The following is a 27,083-nucleotide window of genomic DNA, read 5'->3' as shown; positions in this document are numbered from 1 at the left end:
AATATCTGCTTATAAAGATGCAAGCATTTGTACTGTGAAGTAAATCAGACTTTCAGCAGAATTAAAAAAACAAACAAAAAACTTCATTGTAGCTGGCCAAAGTAGCACATGTCTATAATCTATACCTTGAGAAGGGAGACCCCCAACTCAAACAAAACAAAACACCAAAAATAAATCAGGAAACAAGAAAACAGGAGGCTTTATTTTAAATTATTTTTATTTTATGTGTATAGGTGTTTTGCCTGCATATGTGTCTGTGTACCACGTGTGTGCCTGGTACCCAGTGTTGGGTCCTCTGGAAATGGAGTCGCAGACACTTGTAAGCTACCACATGGGTTCTGGGACTCAAAACCAGGTACATGGCCAGAGCAACGAGTGCTCTCAACCACTCAGTCATCAGTCCAGCCCAAGGAAATTTTATTTTAAAATTTTATCTTTCATCCAAGTGGGGCAGAAATCACTTTTAAAAAAAGAATATTTATTTCTCAGAAACTTTCCAGGAGGAAAAATAATAGATAGTAAAGTAACCATATCAGGAAAGAATTACAAGGCCCTAATACAGTTATGACACACTACAAGAAAAGTATTCGGTATGAGGTGAATTGAACTTCTTACCTACTCCTCACTAGAAATCCAGTGAGCCGTGCGGGGCCTGTCAAGGGGACACCAACTAGAGTTGTCTGTGAAGGAGGAGCGTCAACTGAGGAGCTGCCTGTATCAGACCGCCCTGTAGGCATGTCTATAGGGTACTAACCTAATTAGAAATGATTGATGGGCCAGAGAGATGGCTCAGTTCTTAAGAGTCTTGCTCTTCCTGAGTTCAATTCCCAGAACCCATACCAGGTAAGGCACATAATGCATGACTCTAACACCAGCATCAGGGGATCTAATACCCTCTCCTAGACTCCAAAGGCACCTGTACGCATACAGCTTACATACACATACACCAAATAAAAATAATCTTTAAAAAAAAAAAGGAAAGATTGATGTGGGAGAGCCCAGCCCACTGAGGGTGACCAGGTCCTCTAGTTATTTATTCAGTGTTTGATTTGTTGTTTTTTTTTGTTTGTTTGTTTTGTTAGACGGGGTCTTTCAATGTAGTCCTGGCTGTCCTGGAACTCACTATGTAGATGCCCTGTCTCTGCCTCCCTGGTGCCGGAATTGCAGGCCTGCAGTCATCCTGGGTGGTATGGCATAGAGCAAGCTATGGGAAGGCACCAGTAAGCAGGGTTCTCCCATGGCCTCTACTTCAGTTTCTGACTCTAGCTTCCTGCTGCGGCCTCCCTCAGGAACAAATCATCACCTGGATTATCACCTGTAATCCTCTCCTCAGTTGCTGCAGGGTCTCCATTGGTAAGGGCTGGCCTCATTTGTAATTCGGTTTCTACAGGGATAGGGCCTGGTAGTCTCCCACTTGGTCTCTCACTGAAAATCTGGATTCTACCAGGCTCCAAGGCCTGTCACTTCCCACACTGAATCTTCCAGTGCTGGGGAAGATTCAGTTATACTCTAAGGTCCCCTGAGCCCCACTATGATAGACAGCATCGCAGAGCCATCATCTCAGGGTTCAGCTGTCTGCCATGCCCTTCTGAGAACTGTGTGGACTGCTTCTATATCACACAGAAATCAAGCCCCAGGCAGAGAGTACCCCTGTACCTATCACACAGGACCCTACACGGCTCAGAGCCAAAGCCCCACCCCTGGGTTCTCTTTCAGCAGGACAGAAATTTCTGAATCTTCTCTCCTCACTCATCTTTGCTTCTGCCACTTCCTTACCATGCTTACCGCCACTTCCTCGTGTATTTTGCTTGAATAAGAATAGCCCACAGACTCATATATCTGAATCCCCCAACCCCCCACTGCCAGTGGGTAGAACTGTTTGGGCAAGATTAGGAGGTGTGGCCTTGTTGGAAGAGGTTTGGCACTGGGGTTGGGCTTTGAGGTTCCAAAGCCCACACCATCCCCCGTTAGCTCTCTGCCTCCTAGTGGAGTCTCATGCTGTGAGCTCTCAGGTACACTTACAGCCATGCCTTCACTCCCAATCAGAGACTCCAACCATCTGGAACCATAAGCTCAGATTAAACACTTTCTTTTATAAGTTTCCCAGGGAATGGTGCTTTACCACAGCAATAGAAAAGTTAAAAAAGGTGAGGAGCAAGATGAAAGGTTTCTCTCTGTACATTGCCGCAACGTGAGGGACAAACATCAAAAAGGCCAAGATGGCAGTTCACCACCACCATTCAGAACGATGACAAAACCGCTGACAGGATTGGGAAGAGCTAAGTAAAAAAGAGGCAAAAATATCGCTATTTGCAAACTACACTGAAAAAAAATCTACCTAAAACTCCCAAAATGGTGGTCCTGTGTGCTAGAAACAGAGAAATTTCTCCAAAAAGTTGTCCTCTGAACTCCATATATGGTCTCATACATATACACATATGTGACTACACATACATAAACACACATAATAAATGTAATTTTTTAGTTTAAAGATTAAATAGAAATAATACAAATTGTGTGAGCCTTTAGAAAAATAATTTCAAAATTCCACTTGTCTGTGCCGAAGAGCACAGATAAATGAAGACAAAATATAAATTATCAGTTCTATGTTAATCTGCATAGTTAATGTGCTATTAAGTAAACTATTACAATGTTTTTATAACAAAAACTTAGGTCAAATTTCTGAAAAAATTTAAAAATAGGTCAGGAGTATTCTGAAATAGTAAAATTAAATCATAAGTAAATTCACTTATTTACTCCATGACTGAAATATGAAAATAACATAGTGGCTATACAGAAACACACAAGAATGAGGCAGACCATGGTGTGTAGAGCAATCTCTGGGTTGCACCCTGTTGGCCGCCATTGAAGTTTATCGGCGTGGGATGCAGGCAAGATAGTGGCCATTACCAAAAATGCCCCAGACTTCTAGAGTTAGGGTTTGGCTGGGGGCCTTTCCCAAGCCCCTGAGCGGGCAAAGATTCTTGCTCTAGCTCTTGCCTAGAGACGATTTCGTTGGGACTACACACAATCAAATTCATTTGTGACAGAAGATCTCTTCCCCAAAGAGTAGGTAGGCAAGTTTTGCATAACATAAGGCCAGATCTGCCCTGAATTTCCCTCTTTATCTTTCCAAGTTAGAAGTCTCACGCTCTGTTTTGGATTATTATCCGATGCCTTGGAGATGCGTAAGTGTCTCCGTCAATGGCCAGCTACATGGCCAATCTGGTCCTTTAATAATTGTTACATCAGCTCCTGTATCTATTAATCCTTCAAAACTCTTTCCTTCAATAGTCAATTTAAGGTTAGGTCTTTTATTGGTAATAGATTGAACCCAATACACTCCGGAGAAGCCAAAGCCTTCTTTTCCTCTTTTATCTTTAACAAATTTGGAAGGCAGTGGATGTAAAGGAACCAAGACAAGCTGAGCAATTCTTTGGTTAGCAGGTATAGTTATGACACCATGAGGGGAAGCAGCCATAATTTTTATTTCTCCCTCATAGTCACTGTCTATGACACCTGGATAAATCTGCAGTCCCTTTACGGTAGAACTGCTTCGTCCTAGCAGTAATCCCCAAGTTCCTTCAGGTAATGGTCCAAAAACTCCTGTAGGCAGGATCTGGACGCCCATTTCAGGGGTTAATACGGCATGGAAGGCACTACAGAGGTCCAGTCCAGCGCTCCCTGGTGTTGCTCTGGTGAGCTCGAAGATAGATTTTCTTGGCTCGGCAGCAGCTGCGTTGCCCCATAAACTGTCTGTCCTGGATGAATCGGGGCCTGGGGTGGGCCCCTCCTCCCGTTTCCCGACACGGGTCTGCCTTGAATATTAGTTTTGGACTTGCATCCCTTAACCCAATGATTTCCTTTTCTACACTTAGGACATGTTCCTGGTGAACAACCTGATTGCCCGTTTATAGTACCCCTGTTATCAGGGCAATCACTTTTAAAATGACCCAGACTGCCACATTTAAAACACCTTTTATTTCCTCGTCTCTGCGAAAGTATTCCCTGGATGGTGGTTCCCTGCAACGCTGCAGCCATTGCTAGACCCTGATTATACGAGGGGCCAATTTCAGAACAGAGACGAATATAACCAGCTAAGTCTGTCTTCCCCCTATGAGGTCTGATGGCCTTGTGGCAGGCCGCATTAGCATGTTCATAAGCTAGCTGAGTAACCAACGGATTTTCTGCCTGAGAATTTCCAAAAATTCTATTAGCTGTTTTTAACAATCTATCCACAAAATCCTGAAAAAGCTCATCAGGAGCCTGTTTGACACCTGTTAAGTTTCCACTAAGATCTCCCTTTGATGGTAAAAGATTCCAAGCACGGCGGGCAGCCATCGCAATCTGCGCATACACTGCGATGGGAAACCCAATCTGGTTAGTATTTCCTTCATATACACCTTCTCCCAGTAACATATCAGCATTCCATTCTGGATGGCCTGCCTGAGTATTTGTGGTGGCAGTTCTTTTCCTAGCCTCAGGCCATTCAGAACTCCAAAGCAAGAAATCTCCTCCTGACAAGGTAGCCTTACACAGGGTTCTCCAATCCTGTGGAGTTAAATTTGACTCTATCACAGTATCCAATAACGCTTGTGTAAAAGGAGCTATTGGGCCATACTGAGCTACTGCTACCTTTAATTCTTTTATCACTTTAAATTCCAAAGTCTGATATTGTCTAATCACATTTTCCTGATCTTCTATCTCAAGGACTGGAAAAGCTAAGATTTCTGACGTATCCTGCCCTTCTCCACGAGCCTGGCTTATCACTCTTTCTAGTGGCAATTGGCAGGTCTCAGAATTATTGTTCTCTCTAGTATTTGACACCCTTTTTAGCTCCTGTAATTCATTAGTCAATTTCTGCAATTTAATTTCAAACTCCAACTTTTGTAACTGCATGTCTCTCTGGATCTCGTCTCCTGCCATCAAGGTCATAGGCGGAGCAGATGGCACGATAGGGGCCCATTCTTCCCCATGAGATTCAGTTGCTCTCTTTTTGGGATGAGCTGTCTTTTTTACAATTGGCTCATCAGCACTATCTCTGTGTTTTTGTAACTTAGAGTGGGGAGGGTCCTCCTTTGCAGAGGTCCTCTCCGGCAGGCTTTCTTCTTGAGATTCCTCAATTTCTTGAATAATATCTAATTCCTCCAAGCCTCCTTCATCTATGATATCCTTTATAAGTGTCCAGAGGCAGAGAGTAATATTATCTGCCTTGGCTGCCTTTAGCAAATTACCAATTCTTTCCCAAGTTCTCTCGTTTAACATTCGTTTTTCTTGGAACCAAGGACAGCAAGAATATATCTGGTCCAAGAAATCCTCCAATCTTCCTTCTTCAAACCCTATCCCTTTCACCTGAAGCAACTCTTGAATGTTGCGGGTGCAAATTTCACACGAACTTTCCTGTCCCATTTTTCCCTATCACTCAACCCAAGGGGCCACTGTGCCGGGTCAGCACAATTTTGCTTGCTAAACTGTATCCCTCTGCACTCACAACAATAGTTTCAAGGAATAAAATTTTTACACTAGCGCTAGCATTTGACTTCTATGTTGCTTACCGTGCGGATACCATCTTCTTTCCACTTTTTCTGCGAAGCTTCGCCAGATAGGGTCACCCCAGGAAATTCTCCCGTATCAGGTCTATCCCATGTTCAGGCGCCAATATGTTGGCCGCCATTGAATTTTATCGGCGTGGGATGCAGGCAAGATAGTGGCCATTACCGAAAATGCCCCAGACTTCTAGAATTAGGGTTTGGCTGGGGGCCTTTCCCAAGCCCCTGAGCGGGCAAAGATTCTTGCTCTAGGTCTTGCCTAGAGACAATTTCGTTGGGACTACACAGCACCCAGTCCAACTAGCTGATGAACAAGAGTAGTAGTTCTCAACCCCCCTAATGCTGCGACACTTTAATACAGTTCTTCACGTTGTGGTGACCCCCAACGGTAAAGTTATTCCATTGCTACTTAATAACAGTAATTTTGCTACTGCTATGAATGGTAATGGTAATACCCAATATGCCGGACATCTGATACTCGACTCTGGTGGGGTTGCAACTCACAACTTGAGAACCACTGAACAAGAGCAAGTTGTGTAAAGTCTCTATTCCTCATCTGTAAAACAGAAGTGATGGTTTAAGTCACAGACTTGCTATCAGGAATACATGAGATCATGTGAAGTGGTTGGAACAACTCTGAGCACTAGAAAGGTCCAACCATTGTCATCACTTTGGTGCCTGAATTTCAGTTTTCTGAAGCTGTTAACTAAGCTGAGCCTAAGAAAAACATGTACAGCAGGAGGCAGAGGTGGTGGCGATGGTGGCGGTTGTGGTGGTGCCTTTTATCCCAGCACTCGGGAGGTAGAGGTAAATGGGTTTCTGTGAGTTTGAGGCCAGCATGGTCTACAGAGCAAGTTCCAAAACAGCCAATGGCACACAGAGAAACCCTATCTCAAAAAACCAAAACAAAATATCATGAACATTCAATCTACAGAAGAAAAGAAGAATTTGCTTATGTAATTTAATGAACTAATTACATAATTATGTAAAAGAGAAAATATGTTAAAGTATGATAATTTTGACAGATGAACTCAAACAGAAGGTATGTCAAGTATCAAAGTGTACCAAGACACAATAAGAAATTAAGTATGTGTGCCACTGGCATACAAACTAGTAACAAGTATGATAGAACATGACAGTGTTTCCAATTACTTGAGAAAAAAAAATTGTAGTTGTATAGCCACCATCAATTTAAACAAAAAGTTATAATATCTCACATGCTCACAAAAGTAAATCCCAACTTCATGAAAAAAAATTATTAAGATAAAATGAAGACAGAAAAGTATATTTATAAAACGAAGTGTAAAAAGTGGATTCAAAATAATCTAAACAACATCGGGAGCTAGGGAGCCAGGTCCTGTCAGAGGGGCCTACGGCTCTCCCGGGGCCGGAGCTCTGCTCCCAGCTCCCGTGCCAGGTGCCTCACAACTGCCTGTAACTGCAGCACAGGGACCTGATGCCCTCTCCTGCCCCATGGGTACCCTAACACACAAATACACGCAGACACACAGATACACAAATAAGAACAAAATTACACGTTTAGTGTTAAAATAAGACGGTTAATGGCATATTGGAGAAAATTATCTGCAAAGTAAATAAAAGTATTAGTACACAGCATCTTAAAGACTTGAGGTCAATGAGAAAAGATGAAAAGGGAAGGAAAAGGAAAAATGGTGGGGGAAGGGAGAGACAGTATTACAATAGCAAGCTGCACACAATAAAGTAACAAGTAATTCTGTCACATCAGACAAAGTGTCCTTCAGCTCCTCCCACCAACAGGGATGGGGACTCTGGTTAAGTACTGCCACAGAACAATCTTTCCTCTTGTGTTTGGTCAGTTTTCTATAACAATATGTTGTATAGTGCAACAAAGTTTTTAAAATAAAAACCAAGTAAGGGGAATTTTTCTGAAAGAAAATGACTCTGAAATGCTAAGTCCATCCGAGGTTTTGTTACTGTGAGCATGCCTCGTGCCAAGTTCACACGTCCTCACTTACCTATGCCACTGTCATCTAAGCGCATGTAGCCTTCTGCCAGGGAGCTGAAACCAGTTAAACCTCCCATTGCCGCATAAGGAACATCCCGTCCTACGGGTTTGCCCTGAGCCAGCCTTTCTTGCCGCGTTTCCACCACTGTGTCGTGGGCATAAGCAGGCTGGCCGCAGGCACACGTGAAGCAGCTGTGGAAGCCTGAGCACTTGGAGCCTGAAGTAAGACACAAAGAGCAAAATGTTACAAACAAGCAGCGCTAAGCTGCCCGCCCTGGGCCAGAGCCGCTAAGGGAGGTCCTCTGACCCTGCAGCGCCTGTCTCCAGCCACTGCTGTTCCGTTTGTACAGGCGCTGAAGTAGTTAAGGGGTGAACACTGAAGAGGGGGAAAGGTTTCAACGACCAACTGGACCCAAAAGACACTGTATTCAAAATTGAAAATGCAGACCCTCTCCTCAAAAGCTACATAAAAGCTGAGCACTGTGGTGAACTACTGTAAGCCAAGAACTCTAGAGGCTGAAACAGGAGGATCACAACTCTCAGGCCAGGCCTGTATACACAGCAAAACCCTGCCTTTAAAAGAATAAACAAACTAACTAACTAAGGCTGAGGAAATGGCTCAGTAGGCTGAAAGCACACACTGTTCTCCCAGAAGTCCTGAGTTCAGTTCCCTACACCCATATGGTGGCTCACAGCTGTCTGTAACTCAAGTTTCAGGGGATCTGATGCCCTCTCTGGCCTTTGCCGGCACGAGGGTCGCCAACAAGTGCATAGATGTGATTTTTTTTTAAGCAGCTATATTGGAATAGAGATCAGAATATATTATGTAAAATCTTTACCTGCTCATACACTTATTCCTATAGATGAGAACCAAAGTCCCTAAGTTTTATACAACTAATTCCATGCTTGTTGAATGAAACAGTTACTCCACTCTTGTCAGTAAACTGTTTCTCAGGCTAAGTTCGCTTCAGCCAGACAGCTTGCAGGAAGAAATACTTCAGATTTGTGCATGGTTTTGGAACTACTAATTCTAATGCAGAGTTTCCTGTCTGAGCACCCACAGTCAGAAAATCTCACATGTCTGTCAGGTTGTTGTATTTTTTTTAGCTTATAAAATCCTTTTTTAAAAAGTCTGTAAAGAATTCCTTTAGGTCTGGGGGCATAGCTTGGTTTGCCTAGTATCCATGAGGTCTTGGGATCAATGCCCACCCAACATCAACTGCCACAGCAAAAAAGGAACCAGATGAATAAAACTCTCATTAAAACATTTATAGATCTATTTATTTTATTTTTGTATGTATGAGTGATTGTCTAAATGTATGAATTGTACAATGTCTGTCCTACGAATGGTTGTAAGGCATCAGGTAGGTGCTAGAACTGAACCCAGGTCCTCTATAAGAATAATAATTGTTCTTTACTTCCGAGCTGTGGCTCCACCCCATTATTACAAAGTTTTCAGCAGTGCTGGAGAGCTGGCTCAGTGGTTAAGAGCACTTACTGCTCTCCCATAGAGAGCCCAGCACCCACACTGCCGTTTACAACCATCGATAACTCCAGCTCCAAGGTAACAAATACCTTCTTCTGGTCTCTACATGTACCAAGAACACATGTGATACACAGACATACATGTAGACAAAATGCCCATAGGCAACAAATTAAATTAAAATAAGATTTAAAAACAACTTTTGAGCCAGGCAGGGGTGGGTCATGCCTTTAATCCCAGCAACTCAGGAGGCAGGGGCAGGTGGATCCCTGTGAGATCAAGGCCAGCCTGGTCTACAGAGCTAGTTCCAGGAGAGCCAGGGCTACACAAAGGAACCCTGCCTCCAAAAACAAAAATGAAATAACAATAAAAACCAGGTCGTGTCTAGAATTCTTTAAAATCTATCCCTGTCACTTAAATTACTGAACTTTAAACATTCCAAGAACTGAGCATCCACCCATTGAATTTTGCTTTGTAGCTAAATATTGATTCTGTAACAAAAAAAAAAAACCTGTCATAAAATCCAGTAAGTATTTTATAAAGAATTTAAAACACTCTGCAACGTTGTATAAGAACGGAACTTACAGGCATTGCATGTGAAGCCAAGGGCAGCACTGTGCTGGTCAGCAAAGTGTTTGCACCGGCAGCGAATAGGCTGGGTCCCATTCAGAGGGACATAGTGATAAGCCTTGCACCGGCAACCAGCCACCCGGCAAGGCAGGGCAATGGGCCGCTGCTGTGGAATCGTTTCAAAGTCAGTTTTGTGCTGTTTATACCTTTAAAAAATAGAAACACAAACACATTTGGATACTGTCAAATATTACAATTTGGTGTCTATTCAATGCATGCATAATTATTTTGATTCTGTTTTTATCTCTTGTTATTTATTTATATTAATATGGTAAAAGTAAACCCCTACATGGACATTGCTATCAGCTTTGGTCAGGAGCCTTCACAGTTTCAGATTTTAATTTTTGGTTATTTAAAAAGATTCACAACTGTATAAAGAAATATAAATCCCTTAAAATCCCTGTCATTGCGGCTCTTTAACATGGGATGCACATCCTCAATAAAAGAAAATGTTCCTCTTACAGGGCTGGCTGGAAATCAAACCTAAGGCATAATGTTTGTCCCATTACTAATATATAACCAGCCACACAAAGCAGCTGTTTATAACAGGTTTCTATGAAGTCTGATGTAGTGGTACACGTATGATCTCAGTATTCAGAAAGCAGGGGCAGGAGGATCATGAGTTTGAGGCCAGCCTGGGCTATTCAGCAAGACTCTGTCAAAACATTAAGGTGCGAGGGAAGTGACTAGTCAGTGAAGGAGTTTGTTGCCAAACCCTTATTTTGATACCTAAAACCTACATGGTGGGAGGACTGGACCACTCCCCTTAAGTGGTCCTGTGCACATCGGCACTGTGGCAGGGTGGGCCTGTGTCCTCTATCTATCTATCTATCCATCCATCCATCCATCTATCCATCTATCCATCCATCCATCCATCTATCTATCCATCCATCCATCTATCTAACCATCTATCCATCCATCCATCTATCTATCCATCCAGCTATCTATCCATCTATCCATCTATCTATCCATCTATCCATCTATCTATCCATCTATCCATCCATCTATCTATCCATCTATCCATCCATCTATCCATCCATCTATCCATCTATCCATCTATCTATCCATCTATCTATTCATCTATCCATCCATCCATCCATCTATCTATCCATCTATCCATCCATCTATCTATCCATCCATCCAGCTATCTATCCATTTATCTATCCATCTATCCATCTATCTATCCATCTATCCATCCATCCATCTATCCATCCATCTATCCATCCATCCAGCTATCTATCCATCCATCTATCTATCCATCTATCCATCCATCTATCCATCTATCCATCTATCTATCCATCTATCCATCTATCTATTCATCTATCCATCCATCCATCTATCCATCTATCCATCCATCTATCCATCCATCTATCTATCCATCTATCCATCCATCCATCTATCCATCTATCCATCTATCCATCCATCTTATACACATGCACTATAAAATTACATAAAATGACGCGGCTTGGTGGTAGATCACTTACCTACTGTGTATAAGGCAGTGAGAACCCTAGTATACCAAGAAAGCTGAAGAAGGCCTGTGAGAGGGCTCAGTGGATAAAGGCACTTGCTGCCAAACCTAATGTCCTGAGTTTGATCCCTGGACCCACTGACCTCCACACATACACACACATAAGTAAATAAATAATGAATAAACAGACAAATGAATGCACAATTTTTACAAAGCATGGTCTTCATTAAATTGCATCACTTAAGTTTATTTTTATGCTTTGGTATCTGTCTTAGTCAGCGTTTCTATTCCTGTGCAAAAATCATGATCACAAAGCAAGTTGGGGAGGAAAGGGTTTATTCTGCTTACACTTCCACACTGCTGATCATCACCAAAGGAAGTCAGGACTGGAACTCAAGCAGATCAGGAAGCAGGAGCTGATGCAGAGGCCACGGAGGGATGTTTCTTCCCCCAACTGAAGCTCCTTTCTCTGTGATAACTCCAGCCTGTGTCAAGTTGACACACAAAGCCAGCCAGTACAATGGACCCCTTGTCAACTTGACACACAAACACTTAATCACTATTAAGCCTCAACCCTTACTTTCTTATTCATCCCCAAAATCTAAATAACTTTAAAAGTCCCACAGTCTTTACATATTAATAGTTCAACCCCTTTAAAATATTTATCTCCAAGATCTAAATAACTTTAAAAGTCCCACAGTCTCTATACATTAAAAGTTCAGTCCCTTTAAAATGTCCAATATCTTTTAAAATTCAAAGTCTTTTTAAAAAAATTTTTAGTGGTCTTCCACAGCAAAATAATCTCTTTTTTATTCAATATATTCTTTATTTACATTTCAAATGATTTCCACTTTCCTGGATTCCCCCCTCCCTGAAAGTCCCCATAAGCCCTCTTCGCTCCCCATTTCCCCAATCCACCCCTTCCCACTTCCCTGTCCTGGTATTCCTCTGCACTGAGCCTTTCCAGGACCAGGGCCTCTTCTTCCTTCTTCTTGGGAATCATTTGATATGTGAATTGTGTCTTGGGTATTCAGAGCTTCTGGGCTAATATCCACTTATCAGTGAGTGCATACCATGAGTGTTCTTTTGTGATTGGGTTACCTCATTTAGGATGATATTCTCCAGTTCCATCCATTTGTCTAATAATTTCATGAGTTCATTGTTTTTAATGGCTGAATAGTATTCCATTGTGTATATATACCACATTTTCTGTATCCATTCCTCCATTGAAAGACATCTGGGTTCTTTCCAGCTTCTGGCTATTATAAATAGTGATGCTATGAACATCACTATTTATGAACATAGTGGAGCATATGTCCTTATCACATGCTGGGGAATCCTCTGGGTATATGCCCAGGAGTGGTATAGCAGGGTCCTCCAGTAGTATCATGCCCAGTTTTCTGAGGAACCGCCAGACTGATTTCCAGAGTGGTTGTACCAGCTTGCAATCCCACCAGCAGTGGAGGCATGTTCCTCTTTCTCTACATCCTTGCCAGCACCTGTTTTCTCCTGAGTTTTTGATCTTAGCCATTCTGACTGGTGTGAGGTGAAATCTCAGGGTTGTTTTGATTTGCATTTCCCTGATGACTAAGGATGTTGAACATTTCTTTAGGTGCTTCTCCACCATTCGATATTCCTCGGGTGAATATTCAAAGTCTCTTAACTATGGGCTCCACTAAAATACTTTCTTCCTTCAAGAGGGAAAAATATCAGGGCACAGTCACAATCAAAAATAAAACTCAAACTCCAATGGCTCAATATCTGGGATCCAACTCACAATCTTTTGGGCTCCTCCAAGGGCTTGGGTCCCTTCTCCCACTCTGCCCTTTGTAGCACACAGCTTGTCTTCTAGGCTCCAGCTGCCTGTACTCACTGCTACTGCTGTTCTTGGTGGTCATCTCATGGCACTGGCATCTCCAAAACACTGCTATCTTCCACTGTAACTAGGCTTCACCAATAGCCTCTCATAGGCTCTCTTCATGATGCCAAGCCTCAGTTCCTTTGCATGATCCTTTCAAGTTCTGGACCATCAATTGCAACTGAGGCTGCACCTTTACCAATGGCCTTCCACAGCCTCTCACAGCGCTGAGAGCCTCGGCTGCTCTTCAGGACCTTTTCATGCCTTCAAAACCAGTACCACCTGGGTGACTCTTACACAGTACCAAGTCCTGCTACAGCACGAGGTACAACCTTGGCTATCTCTGGAACACAGTCTCTGTGCTCTCAGAAAATACTTCCCCTAAGATTTCACCTCAGTGATGCTGGTTTCTTCTTAACCACTGCTAATTTCTTAGCTCCAGCTAACCAGCATCAAGAGTCCCAGTAACACAAAGGTTCACTTTAATGGTTCTGGTATCTTGTTAATCACAGATGATTCTTCAGCCCCAGCGAACCAAAACCACAGAATCTTCATAATCCAAACATGGCCCTGATAAGAGTCTATAATCTTCCCTCTGAAATTTCACAAGCCAGGCCTCCATCTTCTGCACTGTTCTCAACATTATCTTCCAAGCTCCCTACACAATATCCCACAAAGGTCTCAACACTGAATGAACCATCTAGCCCAAAGTTCCAAAATCTTTCCACAGTCCTCCCCAAAACATGGTCAGGTTGTCACAGGAATACCTCACTACGCTGGAACCAATTTATCTTAGTCAGGGTTTCTATTCCTGCACAATCACATGACCATAAAGAAAGTTGGGAAGGAAAGGGTTTATTCCGCTTACATTTCCACACTGATGTTCATCACCAAAGGAAGTCAGGACTGGAATTCAAGCAGGTCAGGATGGAGGAGCTGATGAAGAGGCCAAGGAGGGATGTTTCTTACTGGCTTGCTTCCTCTGGCTTGCTCAGCCTGCTCTCTTATAGAACCCAAGAATACCAGCCCAGAGATGGGACCACCCACAAGGGGCCCTCCCCCCTTGAGCACTAATTGAGAAAATGCCCCACAGCTGGATCTCATGGAGGCACTCCCCCAACTGAAGCGCCTTTCTCTGTGATAACTCCAGTCTGTGTCAAGTTGACACACAAAACCAGTCAGTACAGTATGTAAACCTGAAATAAGTTTAATATAATTTTAATGTAATTTACTCATTTCAAGAAACTCTAAAACTTCCATCGTTTAACCCTAGAATTCATTTTGGAAAATACACACTTAAAAAATAATTCTACGTGTAGATTAGGGTTTGATTTAAAGGTGGTGTTAGCAATAGTAAATGTGCTAGAAGAATGCATAAATCCATTTCTAGAGAGCCGTTTTCACATTTTTTAGCAATGAAGCCCTCTGCTTCACAGAATCACAACACAATATATAAGACACTTAGAAGTTGATCAGTTAGAGCTCAGGGAAGGACAGGAATTGGGATCCCCATGTGTGTAACCTGCCTTTCTGCCTGGCACACTCCTGAGTCTCACTCACAGCTTCAAGAACAACAGTGAACACCACTGGATGAGCTGGAACACAGAGCAATTATAGAACCTCCTTTCAGGTTCCTAATGGCTATGTGCATACACATTTTCTGTAACTCGATCATGAAAACACAGTGCTATATTTTATACATGCACCAAATATACAACTAAATGAACAAGGCAAAGAGGAAACTACCAGGTAGTGGGACAGGCTCCCGCTACCGTTCTGCATATTCCCCATTTTTATAAACAGAAAGACACACATTGGATAGGAATTTTATTAAGTGATGAATACTACAGAGTAATGTCTTCATTGTAGTTGGGTTAAATCTTGAGGGTCATTTCCAGGCTGCACAGATTCCACACAAAAACTGACATGTTCACAAGCACAGATTATAAGACTACCACAAACTTGCCAAGCCCTTCAGTTTAGACAGATATGAACATGTAGCCATCACGCTCCATTCCTCCCTGCTGTTTACAGTCAGGGCTCCTAGGTAAGCTGAGAGGCAATCTATACACATTACTCATCCTAGCAACTGCCTAACAACTCCTTGCAAACTGCAACTCTGTACACAGCAACCAGACAGAGTCTCTCAGAAACAGCCTCAGAAGTCCCTGCTGAAACAGGGCGGGGCCCCTCCAATGGACTCCTTAGGCTGAAAAGTTAAACCTAGTCCCTAAAAACAGATACTGTGCTCAGTGGTTCTTTTGTTTTGTACACTTTGCAAAGCAGTTTGGTCATTTTGATGTTTTCAGCTGTGATATGATAGAAGATTGGAAGAAATGCACAGGCACAACAATACACTACACACATTATGATTGGCCCCTTGGGTCTCTTTTCTAGGTAATGTTTTTCAACACAACAATTTGAAGTAAAAAAAAACTGCATTTTTGTTTGTTCAAGGCGTGAAGCCTGGTATGGAGATACATACCTGTAATCCCAGCACCTGACAGACCAGAGAATCATGAATTTGAAGCTAGTTAGCAAGTTCCAAGCCAGCCTGAGATAAATTGCAGGATCCTCTCTCCAAGAAATGAACAAATAGAGAATGGAAAACACCAATCCAGTACTCCCCGGGGATGTGAGGGGTGATTGAGCAGCCTGAGCAGCAGGTGTGACCACCAGGTGTCTACCTATCGAATAAAAGAACTAGCAGATTTAACTTTCCCCAAACTGAAAGACCCCTGGAAAAACATTGTCCTCTGTTACCAATGGCAACACAAGAGTTGCTCATGGTGACAGACTCTAAGATTAACAGGGTATGAAAGTTTATTAAATATTTAAAATCCCCATCGCTTCTCGGCCTTTTGGCTAAGATCAAGTGTAAAATCCCTAACATACTTCTAGTGCGCTATGGAAATGCCAACATCAAATGTTTCTTAATCATCACGCTGTTATTTATAGGAGGAAGATACATTTTTGCTATAGTTTTAATTATCTAGCCCTCAGAAAATCATGATAAAGTAGTTTGAGAGACGACTCAGCAGTTACGTGTACACACTGTTCTTGCACAGTCTGGGTCCCTGTGCCTCTCTTAGGTGGTTCACAGCCATTTGTAACTCCAGCTCCAGACATGCCTAAAGTTTCTGCAGTCATGTGAACATACCCACCCAGAGACACACACATACACATAATTTTTAAAAAAAACATTTAAAAAGAAAATGATACAGATCTTACCTATGTGTACAAAAACACAACGTCTCTGGGCCAACAAGTTTACAATCCATTCCTGTTGGTGACCGCCAACTCACAAATAATCTGTTCTGTAAACGCATGGGTAAAACTTTTTTCTTGTATTCTTCATATTCCTCAGGAGTAAAAAGTTTCCCTCCATCATCCTCACCAACAATTCTACAATGACAAGAAGAAGAAACATTGCTTTTAATCCTTGAGTATTTTCCAGACCAAATATTAAATTATTTTTGTATATTTAATTGAAAAGTAGCTTTGACTTGGATTCTGACTTTCAACACAAATACATAGCCAAACTACAAACAGTGACAATAAAATGCTCGCTTCTGATGGAGTTCAGTGTGTGTGAACTTGAGCCAACGGCCAAAGCAGGTCTGCCTTTGCCACCATGCCAAGTACTCTTCCCGGAAGCAGGTCCTACCCCGCATCCGCCTCTCGGCCTGGGAAGAAAAAACATACTTTTTCCTGGAGACAGAACAGCACAGAGAAGAATCTAGACAAACAGGCCTTCCTGCGTTCCCCGGCCTACTGTCGCTGGGTCATCCTCTGCTGTCGCTGGGTCAGATTGCTCCCTGGCTGTCCACCATTCAACCAGCCTAAGTACCAGGTACAGGATTTCCTCTAAGTTTGTTTTCTTTCACTCCAATGCCACATAAAGCTTGACTCTGTAAGCTTTCCCTGGTCAATCTCCCTTTTATTTTAGGTACTTCAGTCATGAACTCTGGGATGTCTGAGAAAAGAAATCTTCTCTCCACTCTCTTCCCATATAAACGATTGTAGGGTAACAATTTTAAGATCTGACTTTACTGACTGTGGTGGTTTGACTGGAAATGTCCCCATAGGTTCTTGGCCCCTGTTTGGCAGCGCTGTTTGGTGAGGTTGTGGAACTTTAAGAGCTGCAGCCTTGCTGGAGGAAGTCCAAAGCCAGCTTTGAGGGACTATAGCTTCTCCACTGCCTGCTCTGTCTCTCTCAGCTTCCCGTGTGCAACAGAGTATAATCAGACATCTTCAGACTCCTGCCACCACGCCAGGCCAGACCACACCATCCCAGCTGGGACAGACTCCACCCCTCTGGAACCCCAAGCTAATGCAGCCTTCCTTCTGAAATTTCTTTAGACTATGGTATTTTCTCACAGCAACAGAAAAGTAACCATACACTTACCAAGGTTTGCCAGTAGAGAATTATCACATACTCATCTCAATTTCTCCTTTAATTCTGAAACAAACATTCATTCTTCTCATTAAAAGCTAGAGCATAAACCACATGTGGTGGTTGGACTCCCACTTTCTAAAAACAGTGAGGCAGGAAGATAAATTGAACGCCACCCTGGATTCATACCAAGACCCACTCTATCTCAAGAAAATAAAAATCTTGAGCTTATGCTGTTAAAAATTATGTTTCATCCTTTAAAAACAGTACCTAAAATTAAAAATATATCAGTGCAGTCAACAAAAGTGCTTGCCATACCTGACCTCTGACCTATGACAGAAGCTGAAGGTCATATGATCTCTGAAAACATGCTCTGATTTACACAAAGCTCAAACTCATGGTATGTAGGGGGTGGTCACAAGTTTCAAAGTTTAATTTCAGATCCCAAAATTTAGGGAAAAAAATCAGCCTGCACTATTGCTATGGGGGAAATTTTTACTTTGCAAGAGAAAAAAATATATAATTTAAAAAGTAAAAGAAGTTGTTCATAATGGAGGAAAGTTCTCTTTGTAAATATCTCCCTTTAATTCCTAAAAAGCACTGTTTATAGAATATTTATGACTTTTTGTACAAAATATGCTTTTTTCTTGTTCTGAAATAGTTGTAGTAGAAGACAGAAACCTAATTCATAAGCTATACAATCAGCAAAATCTTCTCCGCTGTTGTTTCAAATTAACTTTTAAAACCCTGCAAATATAATAAAAGTCACACACTAAGATTGCCCAGCCCCAAAGTCTTCCATCTCAGTGGACTTCTACAAAGTTAGAATTCTGAAGCTGTGGAGCTTCCCACCGAACTTTACACCTAACAATTCAATATATGTCTGCGCACTTATCCACCAAGAAAACGAAAGAGCGCACGACAGAGCTTCCGCCCTCTTTCCTGCTTGTGCCTGTAACCTGCATCCAGTCCTTCCTTTCCCCATGCTTGCCCTTTCCTGTCCTCTCCTGTGTGACTCTAGACACACAGTCGGTTTTCTTAACGTACTTATTCTGAGACAAAGTTGTATTATAGGCATCAAAGAACACCAGCAGACACAGAAAAAGTAGAGAATGAATGCAAATCTCTTATGTAAAAAAGTGTTGGCATCTAAATCCCAGACCAAGACAGCTCAAACTTCACTGTATATCCTCTGTCTCCAGGGCATCGTGCTCACCTGCTGGACTGAGTTACTGAGCCCAGGTAAGTCTGACACCCTGATTTTCTAGTTAGCCCCCAAGTGCCTCCATCTTTTGACACTGTGAGGAAAAAGACTCTAAACTCTCTCCCAGATGCCTCCTCCCACCAAAGGCAAGTCAAAAATTAAAGAAAAGTGGAAACGCGTTCTGTGTGGCACTCTACGTGTTTGCAGAACCAAGGACTTGCACTTGCCAGGTGACAGCTCTGCCACAGAGCCACAGCCTAGCCCTTAGGGTTTCAGCAGCTTCTCACCATGTGGTTTAGACTGGTCTTGAACTCAAGACCCTCCTAGACATTTCCTCAGGGCTGAAATTACAGGCCTGGCCCCTGACAATAGGAAAGTTTATTTCCAATAGGGGTCATTTGGGGAAGCCTTCCCCATATAACCTTTGTATATCTAGAAGGCCAAGTCCTCGTGTTTCTCAAGTCTTGCTGTAAAAGATGCAATAATCTCTCTTAAAGGGACCTGTTTCATAATATTTATGCTTGCAAAAATAATTTTCTGTGAAAATTTCCTGTCCCTACCTTTTTCTGGACAAGAGTCAAGTGAAAGTCCAGGGAAAAGCTAGAGAGCAAAACTAAGGAAGCCGGCCCTGCTCTGGGCAGGAAGGCAAGCATGTGGTGAGCCGGCCATGAAGCCTGCGTGCCGCCTAGCTTTATGTCAACTTGACCCAAGCTAGAGTCATATAGAAATAGAAAATCTCCATTGAGGACGGAGAGATGGTTCAGCCGTTAAGAGCACTGGCTGCTCTTCCAGAGGTCCTGTGTTCAATTCCCAGCAACTCCATGGTGGCTCACAACCATCTGTAATGAGATCTGATGCCCTCTTCTGGTGTGTCTGAAGACAGCTACAGTGTTGTCATATACATAAAATAAATAAATAAATCCTTTAAAAAAAGAATTTAAAAAAAGACAAAAGAAAAATCTCAATTGAGAAAATGACCCCCCACACAGGAGACTGGTCTATGGGCAAGCCTGTGGCGGGAGCTCTGATTGATGTGGAAGGGCTCAGCTCACTGTGAGCGGTGCCACTGCTGGGCAGTGTCTACCCACCGTGCTATAAGCAAACAGGCTGAGCGGGCCATGAGCAGCAAAGCAATGAGCAGCAGCCTCCAGGAGCACTGCCTTAGCCCCGGGCCTGACTTGCCTGGATCGTGGACTACAGGCTGTAAGCTGAAATAAACCCTTTCCTCCTCAAGTTGCTTCTGATCACAGTGTTTTAATAGAGCAATAGAAACCTAACTAAGACAGACTGAGCAAGCTGTTCCATCTCACGTTTCCGTTCAGAATCTTCAGAAAGTTCTAAGCATTACCCAAAACTACATGGGGCAATATGCTGGGAAACCCAACTGCATAGACACCCACCAAATGACTTAGGGAAGCTCTTTACGTCTGGCCTTTCCTTTGTTCACACACATTCTACAAGTCGTCTGTAACCCCTATTCTCTCAGTTTCCCAACTGTCAGAAAGAAATCTTCCCCGGGCGATGGGAGTTTGGAGGCAGATGTGTAAGCCTTTGTGAGTCCTGGAGTCAAAGGTGCAGGCAGCTGTGCCCCTACTTCCAGAGAGGAGTCTCAGAAACTAAGTCCAAAAACCATCTCCCTTGATTTGGGAGAGCATTCAGCAGTTCACGCCTTATCCATTACTGAACTAATGTACAAACTGACATCATATAGGCCCAATATGTAATTCAATTGTCACCAAGAGAAACAAAAAAGGATTCATTATAAAAGTAGTTAATCATCCCTTTTAGCAAGGGAGTCTCTCAAGTTGTCTCAGAAGAGATTCATTACAGAATAGAACTGTGTGTCTGCAAATTTAATTACAGAGGATGAAATGTGAAATTAATCCAGGCCTCCCGAACAGCCCAGGAACGGACTCCCAGAGCGCTAGTGCATTCGTCCGCTGGGTCCCAGTTTGTCTCACGGTGCTCCAACCAAAGAGACCCAGCCATGATCAGGAGCCCGGCCCGCGGAGCAGAGTTAAGGCCTCACCTCCGGTACTCCAGGTACTCGTCCACTGCCTCGGCGCCGCCAGGAGGCAACGTCAGCCGCTCCATGGCCGCGGGAAGCGAAAGGAGCCCTTGCCTCGAGCTGAGTCCGCCGTGCAGCTGCCAGGCAGGATCCGCCAGACCTGCGCGAGCACCAGCCTTGCCGCCAGAAACTGCCCGGCCCCGCCCCCGTAGGCCTGCCCTCGTCCTGGGCCCCGCCCCTCTGTTTCACCCGCTTAGTCCCGCCCCTTAGTCCCGCCCTCGTCCCGCGTCAGCTCCGCCCTCTTCCCCTGCAGCTCCTTCCCAGTCACCCTCACCCTCTCCCCTAGGCTCCGCCCCACTTAGCTCCGCCCTCATCCCGCCCCAGAGCCTTACCCCTCCCCGGCTCCCGCTCCACCCCTGCAACTGGCCGTCCTACCACCCCCTCCTCCCTTGTGCCACGCCCCTTAGCCAAGCCCCACTTTGCTCCGTCCCTCTGGCTGCTCCAGGCCAAACTTCTCCACCAACCCTCGTGATAGCTTGCGTGGCCCACACTCTACCTAGCGATCCTCTTCTTAGGTCCTTGAGTCTAACTTAGCTTGAGCATCTAACGCTGAGTTAATGTTTCAATAGAGCAACAGAAACCTAACTAAGACAGACTGATCAAGCTATTACATCTCACGTTTCCTGTTCAGAATCTTCAGAAAGTTCTAAGCATTACCCAAAACTACGCTAGTGGAGCAATATGCTGGGAAACCCAACTGCCCAGACACACCCCCCCATGACCCTAACACTACCTGAGCCCTATGAATTGGCTTCTTCTGCATAGCCTAAGGCTGCAAAACAGTTGCTGTTTTCCCACTTCAAACATCTTGTCGCTGCTTCATTCCCAGAGTCTCCTTAAGAACAAGTGCAGTGCCAAGATACACTGGGCTCTCAAAACAGGGCTTGCTTTATACACCTCTTTCCTTTTAATCTGTCTCTTGAAATATACGTGATCTTAGAGAATTGGCCACTTGGAGCGGTAGCTAACAGTGCTTGCTGTGCAATCGTAAGTACCAGAGTTCAGATCCCAGCACCCACCTAACGAACCAGGCATCAAGGTAGGTAGAGACAGAAAAATCAATGAGGCTTGCTGGCTTTCAGCCTAGACAAGAAAATTCCAACACTGGGTTAAGGGAGAGAGTATCTGAAAGGACTCGCAGGAGAATGATAGAGGAAGACACCCACCACCCTCCCCTTCCCGCCCTCCCCCACCACCACTCACCACCCACCCCCACCACCCATCCCACTGGTGCGCGCACCCATTCACAGTTACACACTTTGAATCGGTACATCTCGAAGGGTGGGGGAGGGGTGTCAACGTCCATGTTTGCAGTATTACGGTTGAGGCTGAGAACTGAGCATAGAAACTTATTTGGACAGCATGAGTTTAGCATGCTGAGACCCTGGGTTCAAGTCTCGATACCACTGAAAAATAATAAAATATAAAACCAGAGGTCCTGGGTGCCTGTGCTTAGTACAGGTGACAAGAAAGACAAGAAAAAAAAATGTTCTCCAAAGAAAATAAATAACAGGTTAAGGAAAAACAAGCAGAAACAATTCTGCCAAGTTCTTACCCTCCCAGTGAACTGAACACAGAGCCTTTGAGCTGCTAGGTAAGCTCTGTACCACCAAACTACACACCTGGCTCCAAGCTAAGTCGGTTTCAACATTTAAAAAGGATCTCCATGCATTTTATATAAAAATTGAATTATCAACCATTAGTAATTTAGCTGTAAGTTGATCTGGCAAGCTGAAAGGGCCAGATTATTACTCAGGAGAAAAGAATCCTCAAATATTGAAGCTCTCTACGGACCAGATTTAGCATTCTTTGTTAATCTTGCTTATTAGATAATTGGATTTTTAGAGGTGAGGTTCACAGCAACTCAAATGCAGCAGGTCAGTTGTGGCTGTCTTCCAACAGTGTGTTCCACTTCAGGACTCTGCAAACTTGAGCCGTGTCCCCAGCCTGGTCAGGATGGTGATGATTTTGAGAGGTTTCACTATGTGATCCTGGCTAATTTAGAGCTCACCATGCTGTCAAATCTGTTTTCACAGTTGGGCTCCTCCTGCTTCCCAAGGGCTGGGACTGGGAATGTTCTTAGTCTTAAACTTCTTAAAGTCCTTATTGTTATTAGCCCTTCATTCAAAACCCTTTTTAAAATTATTTTTAATTAGCATACAAAGTGTTGAATTTCCATAAGGCTTTTTCTGTACATGAGTAGTTTCCGCTAACTCGCCCCTGCCCCTGCCCCTGCCCCTGCCCCTGTCCCTGCCCTCATCCCTACAGACATCTTTAACTCCCAGTACCGCCCTCTCTGTCAAATCACAAATGCTCTACTATTCCCTCCCCACACTGAGGCCTCTTGCCCTCCCCTCTTGTGGGACCTTTCTGACTTACTGACCTCTACAGACACTCCATTTTAGGTATATAAATATAAAGCTTGAAACTCAGATCCACATTGAGAAAGAACATGTTGCATGTGTCTTTCTGGGCCTAAGTCCTCTCATTTAGTAAATATTTAACTGTTCACTTACCTGCAAGTTTTATTTTTCTTTTCAGCTAAATAAAATCCCATTGTATATACACACCATGTTTTCATTAACCACGCAGCAGTTGGCGGACATCTTCTCTCATCCTATTTCCTAGTTACTTTGAAAAAACACAGTAAATATGGGTGTGTGAGTGCGTCTGTGGTAAGATTTGGAATCCTTAGGATATATGGCCAGAAATGGTATGGCTGGGGCACACAGTAGTTCTAGTTTCAGCTTTTTGAGAAACCTCCACACTGCCATCCACCGTGTGTGCACCAGGCTACACTCACCAACAGTGGAGAAAGGTTCCCCTCTCCCCACGTCCTTGCCAGTACTTGTATTTGGTTTTCTTGATGAATAGCCATTCTGAATGGGTGGATTGAACTCTCAAAGTTATTTTAATTTTCATTTCCCTGGTGGCTAAGAAGGTAGAGCATGTTTCACAGTAGTTATTGGCCATCTGTATTTCTTGAGAGCTCTTTCTAACCCTTTATTGATTGGGTTGTGTGTTCTCTTGATGTTACGTTCTTTGTATATTCTAGATACTAATCCTCTGTTGAATGTACAGTTTGCAAAGATTTTTCTCCCAATCTATATGCATTCTATTAATTTGATTGACAATTTCCTCTGTTCCTGATTTTAATTGTATTGATAATTGGCCTCCCTGGGCAATCAGAGTCCTGTATCTTGAATGTACTCCCTGATTTCTCATCTATTCATTTCAGACTTTGAGATTTGACTTGGAGGTTCTTTGAGGATCCGGTTGGAGCTATTTTATGTAGAGTGAAAAATGAGGATCCAGTTCCATTCATTTGCATACAGACATCTAGCTTCCAAAACACCATTTGTTGAAGAGGCTGTCTTTTCTCTAATGTGTATACTTTACATTTTTGTCAAAAATCAGGTAGCTCTTCATTGCATGGCCTTGTTTCTGGGATCTCTGTTTTATCCCATTGATCTATATGTCTGGTTTTGTGCCAGTGCATGCTGCCTTTATTACTTGGCTATCTAGTATGAAACCAGGCATAGGAATACTTGTAGCAGAACTCGTTTGGTTCAGAATTTCTTTGGCTATCTAGGGTACTTGAGGTGGGAACTTAAGGGTTCTTTAGAGAGTCAGTTATGTTGGATGGTATTTTGCCAGGACAAACATATGAAGGAGTGTTTTCCTGAAGTGGACACAGGTAAAATACTAAGGCAGACTCGTGAAGGAACGTTTCCCTGAAACAGACACAGGAGAGAGGATGTTCTGCTAAAGCAAACGTGAAAGGCCACGTGATGGAGGATTCTTTGGTATCAGCACACATGTATTGGTCCACCTTACATTGCATAGCTGAGCTCCATTTGTCAGGACTCTGCAGACTCGGCTGATTGGATGCACGAGCTGAGGCAAGGCCTGTGGAGGACACGTGGTGTGTGGAGGGTATAAACAGGACTCCACGGAGTGGCGGAGACAGAGCTTGGCTGGCTAGTACGGCCAGCTGTGCAACACTTGTGGGTCTCCTCTGATCTTTGCTGAGAGAGGCATATCTGAGAACTTCTCCTGGTGTTCCTGTTGGTCCCTCCTGCTGACTCGAGCCAAGGCTGAGGCCTGGCTGTCTCTGCTAGGTCGTGTCACAGCTGTTACTAACCTGACCCTACCAAACTGGACTGCTGATGAATCCAAGAAGTGTCTGCAAGTGGATCAAGCTGTGAACTGAACTGCCAATTGTACCTAAGGAATAACACCCAAGGTGCACTACACACACATACACACACAAACACACACACACAATCACATACACAAAGTAATATATGTACATATGTGGATGTATGCATATATATAATAAAAGTGCTTTCTACATATCCACATATATCTACATATGTATATATACCTATACCTATACATATACATATATTAAGGCATACATATATCCCAGTCCCACTTTAACTATCTTTATTAACTACTTTTCACTACATTGTCATAACAAAGCCATCCAGCTTAGAAGCTGTCTTAGGGTTTTACTGCTGTGAAGGGACACATGACATGGCAACTCTAATAAAGGAAAACATTTCATCGGAGTTGGCTCACAGTTCAGAGGTTTAGTCCATTGTCATCATGGTGGGAGGTATGTCAGCATACCAACAGACATGGTGCCAGAGAAGAAGCTGAGAGTTCTACATCTTGATCGAAAGGCGTCAGAAGTGAATGCCGCATTAGACCTAGCTGAGCATCTGAGACCTCAGCATCCACTGCCCTAATGAGGCACTTCCTCCAACAAGGCCACACTTCTTAACAGTGCCATTCCCTATGAGCCTATTGGAGTCATTTTTATTCAGACCACAACAGAAGCTTCCCAGGTATGCATACATTTTTTTTATAGAGACTATTTAAGACCAAAAATAATTCAATATCAGACACATAGGCAGGTCTAGGATCAGGTTCACAGGTTAGGGAAGTGTATCCACAAAGCTCTCTTCAGTCACAGCTGTGTTTACTGATGCCAGTCTTAAATTTTCTGAGTACCTAGTGCTGCAGCTAAATTAACAAAGACAAGTAGAAGGAGAAGCCAGGCCCCATGAGCTTGTGAAAAACCGGCAAGGGAAGGCAAGAAGTGTTTAATGAGTAATAATGACCCAGGCTCAGCACAGTGATGCACTCTCTGGGAAGGGGCTGCTCAGCGACTCTTATGCAGAAAGACAGACAGACACACAAGCCAGAAAGCATAATCCTGACTCTCAGTCACTTTATACAAAACTAACAATTTCCTAATCACAGTACTGCACTTAGGTAGAGCTTGCCAGACAAGATCCAAATGCAGTTTTCCTTTAAAGTATAGCTAAGCTGTTTCAGTACAGTTAAGAAAATTGCCTATGCAAGTAATTGTTAGATGTTTTGTCCATTTAATACTCAGAAAACGGCGAGATAAGAGTCGTGTGCACTGTTCAAGGATGTATACGTTAGGAATGCTCTCTCTGCAAAATAACAGAGAAATCCAACTGGCATAAACTTCGACAAAGGTGGGTTATTTTCCTTATAATTACTCTGCAAAAGCAGAGGGCAGCTGCTGGCATTGGTTCAGGGCATTTCAACATGGTGGCAAGAACAGTCAATGGCTCCAGAAACTACACCCAAATTCGAGGAAGAGAAGAGGAGGGCCACCAACATCAGCTGCCCTTTTGTCAGGTTTGAGTTTCTCAGAAACCTCCCTGGGAAAGGTTTTCAGTGTCTCTCACCAGAACAGTGTCACACGGCCTCCTCTAGACACAAAGAAGGCTGAGCCAACAAGTTTAACTTTCCAGAAGATGCTCGAAGATGTATTAGATTAAAAAATCAAACGACAGGTCCAACGCAGAGGGCCTGTCATGACCCACCCCTGAACCGCAGACGCCCAGCACACCATCTTCCTACTCTGGTGTCTCAATGCCGAGCACATTCACAGACCCCCAGGAAGCTGCCTCTGAGCCTCAGCCAGTTACTGCATCCTGCTAAGCCTCTGCAATCCCATTCTCTCCTGCTTCTCCTCAATAGCAATCACTGAGCCACACACAACCCTCCCCCCCAACCCCGCCCCACCGATCTGTTTCCAAACCACAATGCTCTGCATAATGGAACCCACCCTTAAAACTACTGGAGTTCTACTCAATGTGTGGGTGTGACTAGCCCCAGAAGCACTCCACAGCACTCCTTGCCTGAGTCTCTGTTTAAATAAGAAAATACAGAACTTGTGCCATGTGATACACAAACTAGAAGCTTATAGGAAAGTTTCACTCACTGTCAGGTCATTTCAGATTTCAGTGACCTCGTGCATGCTTTTAATATTCATCACTCTTGATCAGGTGGAGTGCTGCGCACCTTTAATCCCAGCATGTGGAAGTTAGTTATAATTATTTATATATAACATACTAAATATATTAATATAATATAATTATTCTTTCTCCACT

The 27,083-nt window shown here is 43.4% G+C and overlaps 1 protein-coding gene across 1 annotated transcript in view; it reads right to left on the bottom strand.

The window, feature by feature from the left end:
- Nucleotides 1-20,757, bottom strand: part of Fam221a (family with sequence similarity 221 member A) — a 32,981-nt gene extending 12,224 nt beyond the window's left edge. The window contains exons 1-4 of the mRNA XM_052172524.1: nt 20,608-20,757; nt 16,210-16,383; nt 9,605-9,795; nt 7,547-7,753 (exon numbers count right to left, since the gene is read on the bottom strand). Coding sequence (XP_052028484.1) covers nt 7,547-7,753; nt 9,605-9,795; nt 16,210-16,383; nt 20,608-20,672 — 637 coding nt within the window. The 5' untranslated portion in view covers nt 20,673-20,757. The remainder of the gene's footprint in view (nt 1-7,546; nt 7,754-9,604; nt 9,796-16,209; nt 16,384-20,607) is intronic.
- Between the last annotated feature and the right edge of the window lie 6,326 nt (nt 20,758-27,083).

Source organism: Apodemus sylvaticus, chromosome 2, assembly GCF_947179515.1.
Source record: "Apodemus sylvaticus chromosome 2, mApoSyl1.1, whole genome shotgun sequence".
Classification (NCBI taxonomy): domain Eukaryota; kingdom Metazoa; phylum Chordata; class Mammalia; order Rodentia; family Muridae; genus Apodemus; species Apodemus sylvaticus.
This window is presented reverse-complemented; position numbering and strand designations above follow the sequence as displayed.